General features: G+C 62.9%; 4 protein-coding genes across 4 annotated transcripts in view; 2 read left to right on the forward strand and 2 right to left on the reverse strand.

Moving 5' to 3' along the window:
• Nucleotides 1-971: 971 nt before the first annotated feature.
• Nucleotides 972-3,250, forward strand: CHLNCDRAFT_50830 (hypothetical protein; the record flags this gene model as incomplete). Its single annotated transcript, XM_005850160.1, has 7 exons — nt 972-1,208; nt 1,377-1,505; nt 1,623-1,698; nt 1,771-2,054; nt 2,194-2,297; nt 2,445-2,573; nt 2,680-3,250. The coding sequence occupies 7 exons, from the start codon at nt 972-974 to the stop codon at nt 3,248-3,250; spliced, it is 1,530 nt and encodes a 509-aa protein (XP_005850222.1).
• A 4,145-nt stretch (nt 3,251-7,395) lies between these two features.
• CHLNCDRAFT_15671 (hypothetical protein) lies at nt 7,396-7,557 on the reverse strand (the record flags this gene model as incomplete). Its single annotated transcript, XM_005850412.1, has 1 exon — nt 7,396-7,557. A coding segment is annotated over one exon (162 nt), but the record flags the coding sequence as incomplete, so codon positions are not given.
• A 999-nt stretch (nt 7,558-8,556) lies between these two features.
• Nucleotides 8,557-11,179, reverse strand: CHLNCDRAFT_20762 (hypothetical protein; the record flags this gene model as incomplete). Its single annotated transcript, XM_005850413.1, has 9 exons — nt 8,557-8,991; nt 9,155-9,290; nt 9,438-9,607; nt 9,776-9,966; nt 10,117-10,273; nt 10,395-10,441; nt 10,621-10,727; nt 10,899-10,973; nt 11,085-11,179. 9 exons carry the CDS (start codon nt 11,177-11,179, stop codon nt 8,557-8,559), a joined length of 1,413 nt encoding a protein of 470 aa, XP_005850475.1.
• Nucleotides 11,180-11,999: 820 nt separating this feature from the next.
• Nucleotides 12,000-16,556, forward strand: part of CHLNCDRAFT_57165 (hypothetical protein) — a 4,883-nt gene continuing 326 nt past the window's right edge. Inside the window, exons 1-14 of the mRNA XM_005850161.1 lie at nt 12,000-12,211; nt 12,333-12,486; nt 12,671-12,889; nt 13,071-13,299; nt 13,570-13,780; nt 13,960-14,031; nt 14,169-14,274; nt 14,382-14,547; nt 14,738-14,887; nt 15,076-15,319; nt 15,468-15,623; nt 15,720-15,947; nt 16,090-16,224; nt 16,343-16,471. Of these exons, the coding sequence (XP_005850223.1) occupies nt 12,074-12,211; nt 12,333-12,486; nt 12,671-12,889; nt 13,071-13,299; nt 13,570-13,780; nt 13,960-14,031; nt 14,169-14,274; nt 14,382-14,547; nt 14,738-14,887; nt 15,076-15,319; nt 15,468-15,623; nt 15,720-15,947; nt 16,090-16,224; nt 16,343-16,471 (2,337 nt within the window). The 5' untranslated portion in view covers nt 12,000-12,073. The remainder of the gene's footprint in view (nt 12,212-12,332; nt 12,487-12,670; nt 12,890-13,070; nt 13,300-13,569; nt 13,781-13,959; nt 14,032-14,168; nt 14,275-14,381; nt 14,548-14,737; nt 14,888-15,075; nt 15,320-15,467; nt 15,624-15,719; nt 15,948-16,089; nt 16,225-16,342; nt 16,472-16,556) is intronic.

The raw sequence follows: 16,556 nt of genomic DNA on the forward strand, positions 1-16,556 counted from the left end.
GCGCGGGAGGGGCCTCGCCCAGGCCACCTTGTGCCGCGGCAACAGCCAACCAGCGCTGGCGGAATGCCTTGAGGTGCGCCATAGCAGGAGCTGACACTGTGTGCGGGATTGTCGTGCTCTGGGGGTGCAAGCTGTGTGTGCGCGCCGTCGATGTCAGAATTCTGCAGAAACTGAGCAGGAGCCGCTTTTCTGCATGGCATATGGACAGGTGTGACAGCATGCCGGTGCGCCCACGCGATCGCGTGGCCACGCATCACCGCCTCGCACCGCACCGCCGCGTCATAGGTGCAACACTCTGTTGCAACCAGGAATGACAATCCGGCTGTTTGCTTAAGCACTTTTGCCCGCTGCTCCACGCCAGGCACAACACTGAGCGACCCAAATTGTTCTTGACGTGACACGACAGGTTGCCAACGGCGCTGCAATGGTCCAACTGAGCTGCCCCTCCATGATTGCAAACGCTGAGACACAAAGGACATGCAGGCAGCGGGCGTGCCGTCGCACCCGAAGGGCTGTGTGAGCCCTGCGGCGCGGTCAACGACAGCGGCCGCTGTCGTTGACCACGCCAGCGCATGGCGGCGAGCAGCGTTGGCTCCCGTCGAGCCTGGAAGCTGGAAGCCGCCAATATGCTTTTCATGTCATTTTTCGAAACTTTGGTGACTTGCAGGGAGGTCATGTGCACAGAAAACCTGGCCACCTGGCAGGTGGTGCGCACACAACCCCAAGGGTCCTCGCCATTTGTGAGGCGGCCACACCTAACCTTCATTCAGTTCAAGGCAGATTTGATGGCACCGCCTGGCCTGGCCCTCAAGGGACCTTGCACTGCTTGAGCTCTCCCCTCCCGGCGTGGTTTCGACACCCGCAGGGCCCTCGGTCGCCCGACTGCAGCCCCAGCCCGCCTCCTATCGTGGGACGCCCGCCAGAGGGGGCACCAAAGGGCCCGCCCTCCACGAGCCCGAGGCAGCCAGCTAATGCACGGCTCGCCCCACAGCGAGGGCATGGACAAGGAGCGGTCCATCCCCCTGGCGGAGGGGCGCTATCAGTCGCCCCGCGCCGCGGCGGGGCGCAGCGGGCAGCCAGGCGGCTCCCCCGCCAGCCTGGGTGTGCAGAGTACGGTCAGCAGCGAGGCACCAGAGTATTCGGAGAATGCGCACCTAATTGTGGGCAGCTCGGCGCTTAGCGACGATGGCATGACGCCATTGATATACGTGAGTGAGGCCTCCGAGGCGACATGGCAGCGACCAGCCGTGTGTGGTCGCACAGCGCCCTCTGTCGTGTTGGTTTGGTTTGTGGCGGGGCAGCAGAGGTTGGGGATCAGTATTCGGGAGGCGGCCCAGCATAACACTGGGTCCCCTTCTGTGCACACTGTGCTGCAGCCCTCGCGCACGGGGAAAGATAAGCTGCTGCAGATCTGTAAGCGGTTAGTAGGCTTCATCCTCGCCCACTGGTCCAAGGCCGCCATCCTCGCCGTGCTCATTACTCTCATTGTTCTTGTGTCAGTGAAGGTATGCCGTTTGAGGGGCGCATGTGTGTGCTGCTGTGTTCGCCGGCGATCACCTATTAATCATGTCGATGCTCCACTTTCTGCCATCTGCCATTGCACCACGCTTGCGTCCCCCCAGGGCTTTGGCTTCTTTGGCGACATTTTGACATGGTTTCAGCGGCATAATGGCTGGGCAGGCTGGGGCATCTTTGTCGGTGCGTTGAGCGGCCTGCCTGTAGTTGGTGCCCTAGTCTCGTGCTCACTTGGCATGCGCCGACGTTTTGCAGGCATGTACACAGCGATGGTGGCATTGTTCCTCCCCGGTGTGGTGCTCATCCTGGGCGCCGGCTTTGTTTTTGGCTTTTGGCGTGGCCTGCTGGCAGTGTGGGCTGGCGGTGCGGTGGGGCAGGCGCTGGCGTTCCTGCTGGCACGCTACCTGTTCCATGGGTGGGTGGAGAGCACGCTGAAGCACAAGTGGAAGAAGTGGGCCATCATCGACAAGGCCATTGAGCACGACGGCTGGAAGCTAGTGCTTATCATGCGGTTCTCCCCCATCATCCCATACAACCTGGTGCGCCGCTGTCAGGAGTTGGCCTTGCAAAGTGCCAGGGCACGTCCTCTCCCTGCCGTGCAATCCTCAACATGCTATGGCACACCTGTCCTGTCCTTTTCACCCCTTGGCCCCCCCCGCCCCGCTGCTTTGCTTGCAGCTCAACATTGCCATGGCCACCACCAACATTCCCTTCTGGCAGTTCACTGTGGTTTCGGCGGTGGGCATCCTGTACGAGTGCGCCGTGTTTGCATACTTTGGCAGGTGAGGTTGGCAGACAGCCCGCTGCTGACTGACAGCAGCGCACTGTCCACGATGCCATGCTGCTGGCACCCAGTAAATTTGTCCTTGATTGCACTCTTTGTCCTCGATTGCACTCGACCTGTCACTCCCCCACTCCCCCCACTGCAGCATGGCGGACAACATCCACTCCATCATCAGCGGCGAGGGCGGACGTCCCCCATGGTTTGAGTGGGTGATGCTGGGCGTGTCACTGGTCATGTGCGGGGTCGGAGCGCTCTTCGTTTCGTACTCGATCAAGTGAGTGGGCCAGTGTCGGCTCCTAATGCAGGACCTATGCTTTCTAGAGCGCCCTAGCTTGCTGACCAGCACCGACCTTCCCTGCCATGCGGCTCTACTGCTGCAGGCAAGCCATCAAGCGCGCACAGAGCCACATGAGCTCGGCACAGGTAGAGGGTGAGGGCCTTGGGCAAGATGGGGAGCAGCTGGAGCTGGACGATCCGGAGGTGGGCGTTCGCATGGATCGCACATATCCCGCCTCGCTGGAGAGGGAGGGCTTTGTGGGCAGTAGCACAGGCTACACGGCGCTGCACCTGCCCAGCAGCCCCGAGTTTGAGCTGAAGGCGGTGGGGGGCACTGGCGGGCCAGCAGCAGCAACGGGCCTGACGGCTGCAGCTCTGCCGCGCGAGAAGGCGCCCCTGCTGAGTGGCGGCAGCACTGGCCTGCTGGCCCTTACAGCTACGGCAGCTAGCGGCAGTGGCAGCATTCAGACGTTGCTGGCAGCGGCCAGCGGGGCCAGCGCCTCGCGCAGCACCTCTGCAAAGCAGAAGATTAGCCCCAAAGCCTCCCTGGACCGCGACCTTTCTCGCCGTCTTACTGCTGGACTTGACGGCGGCAGCGGCGAGGACGGTGGCGAGGCGCCGACGGCACGTGCCACGCGACGGCACCCCTCCATCAGCAGCGAGAGTGCGGTGTGAGCCATGCAGTCGCACCCTCCTGCCGGCTGTGAACCATTGTCCCCTTCATGTGCTGTATGTACCTCCCAGGCAGCATGCCCATCCTTTTTGTCTGCTTTTGCTAAGCAATCCCTTTGCACTGCCTATCATCCTTTCCCGCCTGAACACTCTGGCCTGCTCCTCACTCTTTTGCTCGCCTTTGCTGAGCATTGATATGTCTCATGGCTTCCTCCCACAGACGCATCACGCGTACTACGGCTTGCTTTACAACTTGGCTGGGGGGCGACCGTTGCCCCACAAATGGAACGCAAACACACAACTGGACAACGCAAGCATGCCGACATTGATTCATTCAAGGCCACGCTGATGGTGCCACAGCTGGTGGTGCTCAGTGCTCGGCGTCCGGGAAGCCTGGACGCGGGACTTCGGTGGGCACGTCTGGCGGCAGCCCAGTGCTGGCCTTGGGCCCCACCTGGCCAAGAACAAGTGGGTCACGTTCTTGGTTCATACCGGTACCACAAGCTGGTGCAAGCAGTTTATTCCACCATTGCAGTAACGCTCGCCTGCATGGCGCTCCTAGAGCTCGACGTCTTTGGCACGTCAAAGCTGTGCCCAGTCTCCTCGGGCTGCAGCGCGCCCTGCTGGGCGGAAGCGGCAGACATGGGAGTGTCCTCATCCTGCATGGGCTCGCCCCCCTTGGCGGCTCTGCAGCAAAACAGGTTCCCAGCAAAGTCAGGCCACGATTGTAGCAGCCTGAACTCGATGCTCACTGTCTGCAAGCACCCCACCTGGTCTTGTTGGCATCGTCCTGCTCCTCTGCTGACATGCCTCGCCCTGAGTGCTCGTCGCTGCCGCCGCCAGCATAGCTGGCTACAGCTGCGGTGTGGAAAGTGTGGGAGAGGGCATGGCACGCCTCCAGCCTGACGTTGGCACCATTGGACTTGAGGAGCGGCAGGGCCGCCATGAATGGGCCCTTGCCCGGCAGCGGGGGCTCTGGCAGGTCGGGAGGAATGTCAGCGGGAGGGAAAACGTCTACAGACAGTGGGGGGCAGGGCATGAGGCTGGGTGGTGACTGCTGCGACGGTCATGGGATGCTAGCTGCGCGGGGCAAGGTCTCTACCAGGCGAGGGGTAACGCGGCGGCACAACATCTGGATCACGGCGTGGAATGCCCACATCAGGCGGGAATAGATCAGGAGATGGATTGCCTGGATCTGCAACAGTAGGAGGCCCCAGGCGTCGGAGGAATACAGTGCTGGACGTGTTGTGTTCGCCGGCACACATGTCCCGCACAGGACTACCTGGCACAGGGCTGTCATGCGGGGATGCTGGAGGGTAAATGTCTGGGTGGCCAGGAAGGTCCGCAGCCCTGTCTAGTCCACGTCTCACCGCCTGCGCGCCGCCCACCGGACCACCGAGCACCGGCCGCCCAGCGGTACGGTGGGCGGCGATCACGTCAGCAATGAAGCTCCTCACCGCCCCTCCCCTGCACTTCAACAGCACTCTCATCGTTCCCATGCTACATCTTGAACCCCATTGGGTTGGCCGGCGCTGCTCGAAGTTTGTTGCCCAGAAGTGCAGCTCACCTCAAGCCGCCCAGCGCTGCTGAAGTGAGCCTGGAGGCCATCTGGCTCTGAGGCACACACCACACCCAACGAAAACAATGGAACAAGGCTGTTAGATTGGGTTAATTAATAACTGCCAAGCTGGCAGATGCTTCCCTTCTTCGTCAGAAGTTACAGAGCCACCAACAGAACTGTAGGATGTCAGGAGTGCTGCTGGCCTCGGCAGGGAGCCCAAGGCAAGCCTGCCCTGCTGGCGTCTGCTGCAGAAGAATAAGCAGGGCGGCCCACTTTTCTTGAGTGCCTAATCCCCTGCTACAGCTGCTGGAGCCTGCACCGCAGCTCCAATGCTCCAGGGCTGCGACGCGTCAGCCTACAGCCGCGTCGTGCTCTTGCCACCGTTTCTGTCGGGCGTCAGCCTGTCGTGACGATGCTGGAGGCAAGGCAGGGCTGCTCCTCTGCACAGCGTATCACGCCTCCATGGCAGACGAGGTAGACCTTCCCGCCATCCCTTTACCATGCAGGGCAACAGCAGGAGCGGTGATGGCGGGGAGACCGAGCTGCCCTTCCCCACCATCCCCCACCCAGATTACGAGGCTGAGCGGCCGCAGGAACAAACGCCCCCCGAGCCGGGGAACCCGCTGCCACAGGGGCTGCCGTCTAACCACCCTGGGGAGGAGGAGGCCAGTAACCCACTGAGTGCCCATTTAGTTTCTCGGCCGAGTGCGTGCTTCGGGGGTAGTCACGAATCACTGCTCCTACACTTTTGTGTCGCATTGATGCAGGGGCCCAAGGGGCCAGAGCCAGAGGTGCCTGTTCCGGCCATGGTGCCTGTTCCGCCAGAGGTGCCTGTTCCAGAAGTGAGTCTGCTGGCTGCAGCTGACTTGCTTGTGCTGGGTCTGCTTTGAGGGGGGGCGCAGCACAGCAGGCTGCGCTGGTAGGGAGGGGGCCTGAGTGCCTTACCTGAGACCTGATAAAAAGGTATTGAATTGAGGCACACACCCTTCCCCCCACCAGATTGTGCCATCGCCAGGCCCACCTGAGGCGCCGCAGACGGAGCCACCGAGCGAGCTGCCCCTGGGCCGTCCCACTCCACCTGAGATCCAGCCAGCAAGACCCTCAGAAATGCCCGACCGGGGCAACAGTGAGATCAGCTTCCCCTCTTGAACTTCCCTCGAGCAGCGTCTTGGCCAGCCGGGAGGAATGTACAAGGGGCCGTGGTGTAAACAGTGTTGTAGTTGTAGTCATGTATGAAAAAATGTGGATTCCAACGAGAAAATACAAGTCAAACATGCTGCGACTCATGAGCTGAGTTGTTGGTCAACGCAGAATTCACCAGCTGCATGCTCGGTGGTGCAGGCGGTATGCCCAGCAGGTTGGTTGCAGCCCCAGCGATGGGGCCATTGGCTGGCAGCTGCACGGTGGCCCAGGCAGGGTGGGCAATAGGCGCCGGCAGCGGCGGGATGGCACCACCCCAGCCCCCAGCGCCACCGCCTGGGAGCTGTGCCCAAGCGCCCAACCCTCCCATCACGCCACCGGCAACAGGCAGTTGGTTCCAGGGCACGGGAAGCTGTGGCGGCATGCCGGGCATCAAGGGAGAGGGGTGTCCCCCGAGCGGTGCACTGCCAGGCGGCACGGCCATGCCAGCCATGTCTGCTGCTGATGCTGCTGGGTGGCAGCCGGGCCGTGGGGGTCCCCCAGGCAGTGGTCCACCAGGTGGCAGGGGGAGCGGCCAGGCGGCTGGGCTGCCATAGGCTCCGCTGCAATAGGGTGGCCACACGCTGGCATAAGGATTGGGCGCTAACCCGGCAGCTGCCACCGCCTGCAACTGCGCTGCATGCTGCGGGGTGGCTGCTGCAATGCTGAGCCAGTCGGAGGGCAGCGGCCCGGCTATGGCCAATCCCAGCCCATCTGATGCGCCAGACAGAGGCTGCCGGCCCCCTGGCGGCATTCCAGGGTCCTGCTGCAGCTGCGGGTGCTGCGGCGGCTGTTTCTGCTGCGGCAGCTGCTGCGCCGGTGGTGGCACCTCGCGGTTCCCGGCAGAAATGGCTGCGGCGATGGCTGCCATTGCCGCCACCGCGCCATTTTCTGTCCTCAAACGCTTTACACGCTGGTCGGCCTCACCCTGCCCATCACTATCGCTGTGCTGATGGCTGGGCTGGATGCCAGCTGACGCTGTGCCCTGAACGCTGTTGGCGGTGGCGGCCACAGGCTGGAAGGCCGAGGCCGGATCAGGCAGCAGCGCATTGGCAGCTGCACGCACCAGAGCGTCGCCCTGCCTGCCAAGATTGCTGACTGCTGCTGCCGCTGCCATGGCGTTAGGGTCAATGATGGGCAGGGGCGGCGGTGGGAAGGTTGTGATGCCATATGCCGCCAGGTCCGGGTCCAAGAACGGCGGCATCTGCGGCAACATCGTTGGCAGGCCCACATGCGGCAGCGGCAACTGCAGGCTGGAGGCCGCGCCCAGGTTGGGGGGTGCTAGTGACAGTGCCATCTGTGGCTGCTGCGTGACGGCCGCTGCCTTTGCTCTGCCTCCACTGTGCTTGGCTGGCGCGTCGGACTTTGTGGCGGCCGACGTCGCACCTGCGGCTGCCCCCGCAGCCACTGACTTGCTCTTGCGGCGGCCGGCGCCAGGCGCCACGTCGCGCAGTGTACCACCCGCCGTCCAGTAGCGCTGGCAGGTCCGGCAGAAGTAGCGGGGCTGGGAAATGTTATAGTTGTTATAGTAACAAAACTTTGTGTCGCTGCTGTTGCAGCGCGGGCATGGGGGCTGGTCCGCTGCACATTTGAGGGCACAAGTGTTCAGGGGAACGCGTTTTGTAACAGCTTCAACCAACGCAACAGGACGCACCAGGGCGCGGCAGCTTGGGCTTGACCTTGTTACCGCCCGCCTTGGCACGGCCACCCGCTGCTGCCGATAGCTGCCCTTTTGACGGCTCAGGCTGCGGTCCTTCCGGCGTGTCCGACTCCCCTGCCGCCAGCTGGGTGGCAGCGCCCGTCGCTGCGGCGGCGCCCTGCTGGTCCATGGGTTGCCTCCTCCTGCTCTACACACAGCTGCAATGTACAGATGAAGGGATAACAATTGGTGGGCGCGGCCCTGTTCCCTGTTCCTGCACGCAAAATGGACAGGCGGCCCTTATTGCCGCTGCCCGGCGGCAATAAAAAGGGCGGCCCCAAAAGGGCATCCTCTCCATGGCAACCTCAAAAGGCAACCCAGCTTCAACCACACCACCTCCAGCACACCGCTGCTGCCTGTGGCCGTGAACACTGCCTGCACATCCACCCATGACTTCCCTCACCTGCTGCCCTTCTGAGGGACCGGCCTGCCCTCACGCTTGCCCAGAGGCCTGTGCCCTCAGCGGCGGCCTCTGCAAGTGCGGTCCGGCTGCGATTGTCGGCGGTCGCTGACCTCAGAGCTCAGGGGCCCGGGAGCCACCGCCGCGGCTAGGAGGGCGTTCTAGAACGTTTGGGCGCAATGAAGGCGGAGAAGCAGAGCCTGGATGAGGGCACCACATGTGTGGGCCTCTCCATGGGAGCCAAAGTCACTTTTGCATTCCTGGTGCACTTTTTCGCCATCGCCGAGATGATGAGGGCGCTGCACGCATAACTTTAGGCCCCATGTGTTGCGCCTTAAGGCCCCATGTGCTGCGCCTTAACACACGCCAACGTGCACCGCCTCATCCTGTTTGCAGCAGAGAAGGCAGGCAGCAGAGCAGCACTCCTGTTTGAGTTGTGCAGCTGCTGGCCTGTGTATGAACATTTTGCACTAAACAGGAGGACAAGGGGGCTCTGCTGCGAGATTCGCAACGGCGGCAGCCTCCCTAACTCGCTTGCCGCCCCGTGCTGCAGATGCCGCCCCATGCTGCAGATGCGCCGCCACTCGGATTGGTTGTATGGGCGGCCTGCTGCGGCTGCTGCCCTCCCCCACGGCCTCAGCCATGGCTACCACGGCCGTCTCCTCCGACTTGCTGCTCGTCTCTTGTGCAGCAGGCGTTGCTGCTGCGCCTGCCGCCTCCATGCTGTCTGCCTCCGCCGTCGGCAGCTGCTGCAACGGCGGCTGCTGCGAGGTGCCAGCGCCGCTAGCGACCGACATGGTCGAGGCGCTGGGGCGCTCGACGTCTGTCATGCCACTCGCGCTGCTGGCTGCCGGCTCAAACTCCTCGTCGCTGTCTGGCACATACAGGTCGTAGTAGGGCTGCGCCTGCAGGGCACGAAACAAACCCAAAGCACGCAGTGGTGCAGCCGCTTGCAAGGGGACAGAGTTGCACGGGGACAGAGCAGCTGGGTGGGGTACGCGGTGGTGCTGCAACGCTCAGTTTCCTGATGCCAGCGAGGCAGCCAGCAAAGGCAGCCAGCAAATGCACCTCTGGCCGCGGGTGAGCCGCTGCAAACTGCCGCATGGTGGGGGTGGCCCAATCAGGTGCCATCAGCACCGCCACCGCGGCCAGATTGTTGTACCGCTCTGCCTCCTCCGGCATGAACTGCGGGTAGTCGGGGGCGCTGCACGCAGGCAGCCGGGGGGGCACCTGAGCTGGGGCAGGCCATGTGCCCACAAGTCAAGTGCCGAGCGGAGGAACTGCCCGGGTTCCTGCCGCTTGTGCCCACCACCAGAAGCATATTGCTGCCGCGGCCAGTGCTGCCGCCCACTTCCTGAGCCCCATTGCATGCCTGAAGACGGTCATGAGTTTGCCCGCGGGGGTGTCGTGGTCGAGTGTGTACCCGCCGCTCATGGGCTGCATGTCATCCCGCCCCTCTCGCGCATCTGGGCCCTCATGTGACCGCAACACCAGGCGCAGGCCATTCTGGTTCAAGAAACGCTGCAAGCATGGCAAGCAAAAGCACGTAGACTTTGCTGTAACTGCCGCTTTCGTGCTGATGGCCAGTGGGTGCGGCGAAGGACCAAAAGCAACACGTACATCAGCCTATGCATCTGGCCCCCGGGCCCCAGTATAGCACCGCCGCACCCATCTGCCCATACGCCCCACCTCGGTGATATCGGGGCCAAAGCACATGCCCACGCCGCGCGCCACGTTGGGCTGGAAGCCTGGATCCCCCACTGGATCGCTCCACAGCACATCCGAGGCAAGGCGCGAGGCACCCAGGCCGTTGGGGTCCATGCCGCCCTTGGTGGCCCGCGCCAAGTCCTCCAACGTGCCCAGCGTCACGTCGTCCAGGCCTGCCGTGCCAAAAAAAGCACAGGCGCAGCCGGCGTCAACGGCAGGAGCAGCAGCACTGTGTGGACCCTCAGGCAGTATTGATTCACAACACGAGCCAGAGGCAGGTGGAGTGCAGGTGCAGGGCTGGGTGCAAGGTATGATTCCCGCACCATACAGCAGCGGGTGCGCACGCTTGCGCTTGTTTTTGCCAACGCCTCGTTGCGGCTGCCGCCGGAACAGGCCTCCGTGCACCACAAGCGTCTGCTGCCCAATCTTGGCAGCAAGCGGCAGCGAGGAGAACAGCCGCTTACAGGCCGCATACACAGGCTGCAGGGGGGTAGGCAGCAGTGCGAGGTGAGGTTGGCGGGCACAAACCGCAACCACCCAGAGGCAAGCTGGTTCCTTGACACATAAGAGCCCAGCCCTCGCCTCTGCTGTGCAAACTCACCCGCCAGTGGCTCTTGCCGTACTTGGCCACGAGCTCACCCTTGAAGCCTGCGGGCGGGCAGGCAGGGAGGGAGGGGAGCGGGGAGGCTGGGAGTCGAGATCCAGCCAGGCAGCAGCTGGCTGAACGCCTGGGGCAAGCCTTCCCCTGCGCCTCTCGCTCGGGCCGTGCTGTCCATCTCTCAGGAGCCCAAGCCCTCCTACACACCGCGCCACACAGGCACACCCACCGTAGGCGAGGGTGCAGGTGGCGCTCTCATGGTTGCCGCGCAGCAGGAACACCTGCTGCGGCAGTGCCAGTTTCCAGGAGGCCAGCAGGACCAGCGTCTCCAGGCCCCTACACGCAACAAGCCAGGTGTCTCGACAGGTAGCAACACAGGTGGCAGACTCGTGCTTGCCGCTGTGCCCCCACCACACCAACACGCGACTTATGCCCACCGAGTTCCTATAGTGGCTACCCTACTACTGATGTTGCAGGGCTGCACCCAGCTGCACACAAGGGACGCACCAGGCGCCGCGGTCCACAAAGTCGCCATTGAACACGTACATGCAGCCTGCGGCTGGGCTGCCAACCACCTCTAGCCTGCGGGCAGCAACACAAGCTCATCACACATGCAGCACATGCGCAGGTGTACCTGCCATCTCATAGCACGTATGCGTCTCGGGGCTGGCGCCCAAAGCCCCATCTGCTCACATGCGACAGACGTCGTGATACTGGCCGTGTGTGTCCCCAACGACCACCACCTGCCCTTCGGGAGGCGGCACCACCTGTATGCCCCACGTGGGCATCAGTAGGAACCAAGAGGCGAGGGCACAAGGGGGCCCCTCCGTCGCCGCTGCCACCGCCGGCAGCAGGGCCTTTGAACTTCGGCCGCGCCTGCTTCCTCCCCGGGCCCACCCACCTCCAACAGCGTGGGCTCCACGTGCAGCAGACGCTGGCAGCGGTCCAACAGCTGCACGCAGGTGTCGGCCGGCAGTACTTGCTTCAGGGCTGCGGGGCCCACGCGGCTGGCGGCGTCCAGCCTGGCCGTTGCGTTCGCCACCCATTGCGCCGAGAACCCGGTAGCCTCCGGCAGCTCCAGCTCTTGCAGCAACATCCCGCCGAACAACCTCACTGCTCCTCGATGCGCAGCGCAGGAGGCGCAGCCTGTTGTAGAAATGCCCTAGTGGTGAGATGGTACGTGCGGAGCGAGCGGGCGATGACACGCTGGCGGCGCTGTGCATTATGTTGGCCGGCGGTAAACCGGGCTCTGCGTCTGCGCCTGAGTGACCACCGTGGACTAAATTACAAAGCACTTCAGTCAGTCAGTCGTCAATCATCATGACGGGAGTGGAGCTGCAGCTTCGAAGTGATGTCAACACATCGGTCGTGACGAAAGCGTCACTGCAGACCCCAAACACTACTGGTCCACTGCTTCAGTCAAGCGCACAATCGTGCATCATAATAATGATAATGACTTGTACATCTGATGAATGGGAGCGCACTGTATGCCAGTCTTGGCAGTTTCCGTCGGCGGGACAGTCGGCGTATGTGGCGGCCCGCCGCTCAGTGGAATGGAAGCCATCATTCGGACATCATACCCAGTCCCAGACTCTCTCTCTACTTTCCTGCACTGAACGAGCAAGAGAACTCACCACCGCGCCAACATCATCCTGCGTGCTCAGCCTACTGGCTGACCTGCGATGGGAGACTATCGCAGGCACAGCGGTGGGGGATATGGTGGAGGGGCGGGCTACAAGCGGCGCAGGGAAGAAGAGGCAGCGGTGGACAGCACCAAGGTGTTGCTGTCCAGCCTCATACAAGTGGGAGATCCCGGCAAGGTGCGTGTGGAGCGTTGCGATGCTCGACTGTGGTAAACCCACCTGCCGCTGCCTGGCGCCGCTACGCTTGCCCCGCCGCCAGTTCCAGAACTCACGCGTGTGCTGCTCTCCCTGTCGTTAGGATGGCTCCATCTACCTGGATGACGAGATGGTGGGGGGCCTGGTGAAGCACCTGCGCCGCGAGACGCGCGCGAACCCGCTGCTGGTGCACGGCATGCTGCTGGACTGCGCGGTGCAGCTGCCCACCAAGGCGCCCGTGTACGCGCTGCTCGTGGGTGCGCAGAACCAGGGCGAAGCGGCCTTGAACATGCAAATCCAGCGTCCGTCTAAGCAGACGGCAGCGGCCCATAGGCCCTGCACTGACTGTGCCAGCCCTCTGTTGGCTGCATGCTGCGGGGGTGCCCGCTGCTGTGCTCACATACCTTCTGACGCCACTATGCCACCACCACCGCGCCGCAGGGTTGCTGAATGTGGATGAGCCCGAGCTGGTAGCAGGCCTGGTGCAGCGCGCCAGCGTGGAGCTCAACATCTGCCTGCAGCCGGGCGGGGATGTGCGACGTGCACGCCTGCTGCTGCGCTTTGCCGCTGCGCTGGTGGCTACCAACGTGGTGCATGCGGTCTCGCTAATGGCGGCGGTGCGGTCGCTGGTGGACACGGCTCTGGGCATTGCAGAAGCCAGTGAGTGGGGCAGCAGCAGGGATAGGGCAAGAGCAGCAGCAATTTCTGCCAATTCGCCCTGCCCAACCGGAAGTCATCAGTGGCGTCGGCCGGCTGGAGCGCGTCTGTTGCTGCTGGTTCACGACATGTCTCATGTTCCTTTTCTCTGACCAGTGCTCGCACTTTCGCCGCCTGCCCGCAGGCCCGACTGGCGACGACGGCCGCAGCTGGCAGCCCTACGCCGACCATCTGGTGTATGCATCACTCATGGCACTGCCCTGGGGCGGCCCTGAACTGGCTGAGTCGGTTCCCGAGGAAATGACAGCGCTGCTGGAGGCGGTGGATAGCTACATGTCTAGGCGGCCGCGCTCCACCCAACCCTCGCTGCGGCCCTTTGCTGCCGCCATCAAGGAGGATGACACTGTGGCAGAGTAAGCGAGGCTAACTGGGGGGGTGATGCAAGGTCGTGCATATCTGGAGCCCAAACCAGCCGACACGTTTTTCCCTGCCACTCATCAAAGACCAATCTGCAATGCATTGCTAACGTCACTGTGGCTGTCTGTGGATGAATGAATGAAACCAGCCGACACGGGTCTGCCTTCAGTGTGCTGATATGTGCAGCGCAACCCAGTCGCTAGCGCCTGCCTCCTTGCCTGCCCGCTCTGCCTCACTGGTGCCATGCCTCTCTTTTTTTTTTGCAGGAGTGACAATGGTGGTGCGAGCTTCTTGGGCAAGGTGGTTGCGGCAGTGCAGGAGATGGTGGCGGCACAGCAATGGCAGCTGGAATCGGTGCCCCGGGTGCATGTAGCGCATGAGGTCGCATTAGCAGAGGCACAGGGCAGCGACTTGCCGGCAGTGGCAGCGCCGGCTCACGCACCTGTGCAAGTGCCCGAGGGCGCGTCCCCAACCCTGGTGCGTGCTGCATGGCTTTAATGAAGCAGGGTGGGAGCTCTGGGACGAGAATCATGTGTCTCGCCCTCATGTGTCCAATGCCTTTTGAGACGAGTCCAGCCTTGTCGTCTGTGGATGACTGGCTGGCTGCTGGATCACCCTCGCTTCCCCCATTTCTTTCTCAATATGCCACCGCACAGTTGGGAGCGCTGATTTTGGAGGCCTTCCCGCCCCGTGGTATCATCCACCTCCTAGAGAAGCAGCACACACAGGTGAGTGGGTGGTTGCGCAATCGTGCAGGTGTCCTGGAGCCGGCAGCCGGCGCCGTGTCTGGCGTCTGGCTGTTGTTGCGCTCACAACAAACCCGTGCCTGGCCCGCCGCCCGCACCACCCCACCCACACTATGCAGGGTGAGCGGCTGCTGATTGAGCGGTTGGTTGCCGAGGAGTATGTGCTTGACACCTGCTTCTACTTTGAGGCAGACAGGGTGGAGTGCGCCAAGCGCCTGGCGGCAGGTGGGTAAAGATTGCTTGGTAAGAGTGCTGCATGAAGCCATGCGCATTGCCTCCACTGACTGCTCCCTGCCCCCACTACCCCCGGCCTTCCTGCCTGTGTCCCACAGGCCTGCCGCTACCATACGCGTATGAACCGTTGCTGTGTGAGGTGCTTTTTGGGCAGATGCTACGTTTGCCGCGCCCACAATTCAAGCCCCTCATGTACTCGACCCTCATGGTCGACCTCTGCAAGCTGCGCCACCTCTTCCCTCGTGCCATGAGTGCCTGCGTCAGGTGTGGGCACCTAGTCGAGTGGCAGGCATGTTTGCGCTATCACCAGGCGCTGCCGCTGTCACGGCCGCATTCGCTCCCAAGTTCACCACCCCTTTTTCACCCTTCCCCAGCAAACATCCCGCCAGGCCCCTTGTCCTCATCTTTGCAAACACCTGTTCTGCTGCCTGCCCAAATTTCCGCTGGCCCGTAGGGAGTGCTTCGCACGCATGAACGTAATGGATCCACATCTGCGCCTGCGCCTGGCTGAGTGGCTGGCCTACCACCTCTCCAACTACGAGTATGTGTGGCCCTGGGCCAAGTGGCAGCATGTGCTGACGGCACCGCCGTACGATGGACAGAGGTGGGTTTGGGGCTGGCTGTAGCGTTTGGTGGAGAAGTAAATGCCCAACAACACCTGAACGCGTGGTGGGACTGGAGGCCATCTCCCACGCAGACCCACCACTTGTGTCGGCTTTGCCCATGCATGCTCACCTTCCCAATGCCCCGCCCCCTGTTCCGTCCCTTCTGTGTCCCTCTCCCAACATGCAGGCGCTTCTGTGTGGCACTGTTGAACCGCCTTGTGCGGCTGTCGTACTGGGAACGTATCCAGTCGGTGCTCCCTGAAGAGTTCCGCGTTTTGATGCCCCCCAAGCCAGAGGTCGCGCCGCTGCCGGCAGCTGACGACCCTGATGCTGTCGCGGTGGACACAGAGGGCCACGCAGCTGCGCAGATGCTGGCACTGGTGCGCGGCAAAGCCACCCCCGAGGAGCTGGATGCTTGGATGGCGCAGCAGGTGCGGGCGGTAGGGCATGCCCATGGATGGTGGAAGTGCCACCTTACTGCCGCGGATGTGCGATTGGTTTCAGCGGTAGGGATCCGGAGCAGCTGTGCGCATACCAGCCCAGCCACTGTGCCCACTGCCTGTGCCACCCGCTCTGCAGGGCCTGGAGGCGCAACTGGGCGGGCCGCTAGGTGTGCTGCGCTGCATGGCACGTTGCCTGCTGGTGGCGGGTGCCAAGTCCTACACGCACATGGTGATCGCCCTGGAGCGCTATTATGGACCGCTCAAGAATGCGGTGGACACGGCAGGGCTGGAGGTGGGTGCCAGGTGGTCAGCAGTGGGGTGGGTCGGGAGGGAATGCTCCGACACCTGCCTGCCCAGCTGCTCGCGCTTGTTGCGTTCCGATTTACAGGGCGAGGCTGCGCTGGTGGGTGTGGCCAACTCAGTGTGGCGTGCTTCTCCCCAGCGTGCTGCCATGGCGGTCGACCGTCTCATGACGCTGCGCCTCGTATCGGCAGAGGCAATTGTGGGGTGGGTGTTTGGCAGCGAGGGCGTGACGGCGCTGGGCGACGAGTCGCTGAGCGGCGCGGCCTGGGAGATTCTGTACAATGCCATTAACAAGACCATCGCACGCGTGCAGGTGTGTTTCCATTCCGCTTGACGTTGCTGCTTCTGTTGATGCTGTCTTTCAAACACCGGCACTCCACGCATGAGCTCAGCTTTCACCCCCCCCAATTGTCGCCGCTGCTGCCCCTTGGCTTGACTTGGCTTGCTTGCTGCAGGATGCGCGTGAGGACCTTACGGCCACCGAGGCAGCGGTAGCACAACTGCAGGCGCGGGTGGATGCGCTGATGACTGCGGGGGAGATGGCGGCAGATGCGGCATCGCAGCTGGACGAGGCTGTGCAATCGCTCGAGGTGCCGTGGCTGTGTGGACCTGGTGCCTGCCAGCTGGGTTCTTGAATAGCAACAGACAGCTGTCACGAGGCCCCAATGCAGAGCCATCTCTCGCTCTTGTCTCTCCTTGTGCATGCAGGAGAAGCGCGCTTACGTTGCGGAGACGCGGGAGCAGCAGGAGTGCGCTTTCCTGCAAGTCATGCGATGCTTTGTGTCGGTGCTGTCCTTGGGGCACGGCAGCGCCATGGGGAATGCCATGGACACAGGTGCAGTTTGTGTGTGACGATGGGGCAGGGCAGGGGACAGGAGAGGCAGCAATGCATGATGCTGCCTTGAACAGCGGTTGCTGGGCT

The sequence above is a fragment of the Chlorella variabilis genome, assembly GCF_000147415.1.
Source record: "Chlorella variabilis unplaced genomic scaffold CHLNCscaffold_4, whole genome shotgun sequence".
NCBI lineage: Eukaryota > Viridiplantae > Chlorophyta > Trebouxiophyceae > Chlorellales > Chlorellaceae > Chlorella > Chlorella variabilis.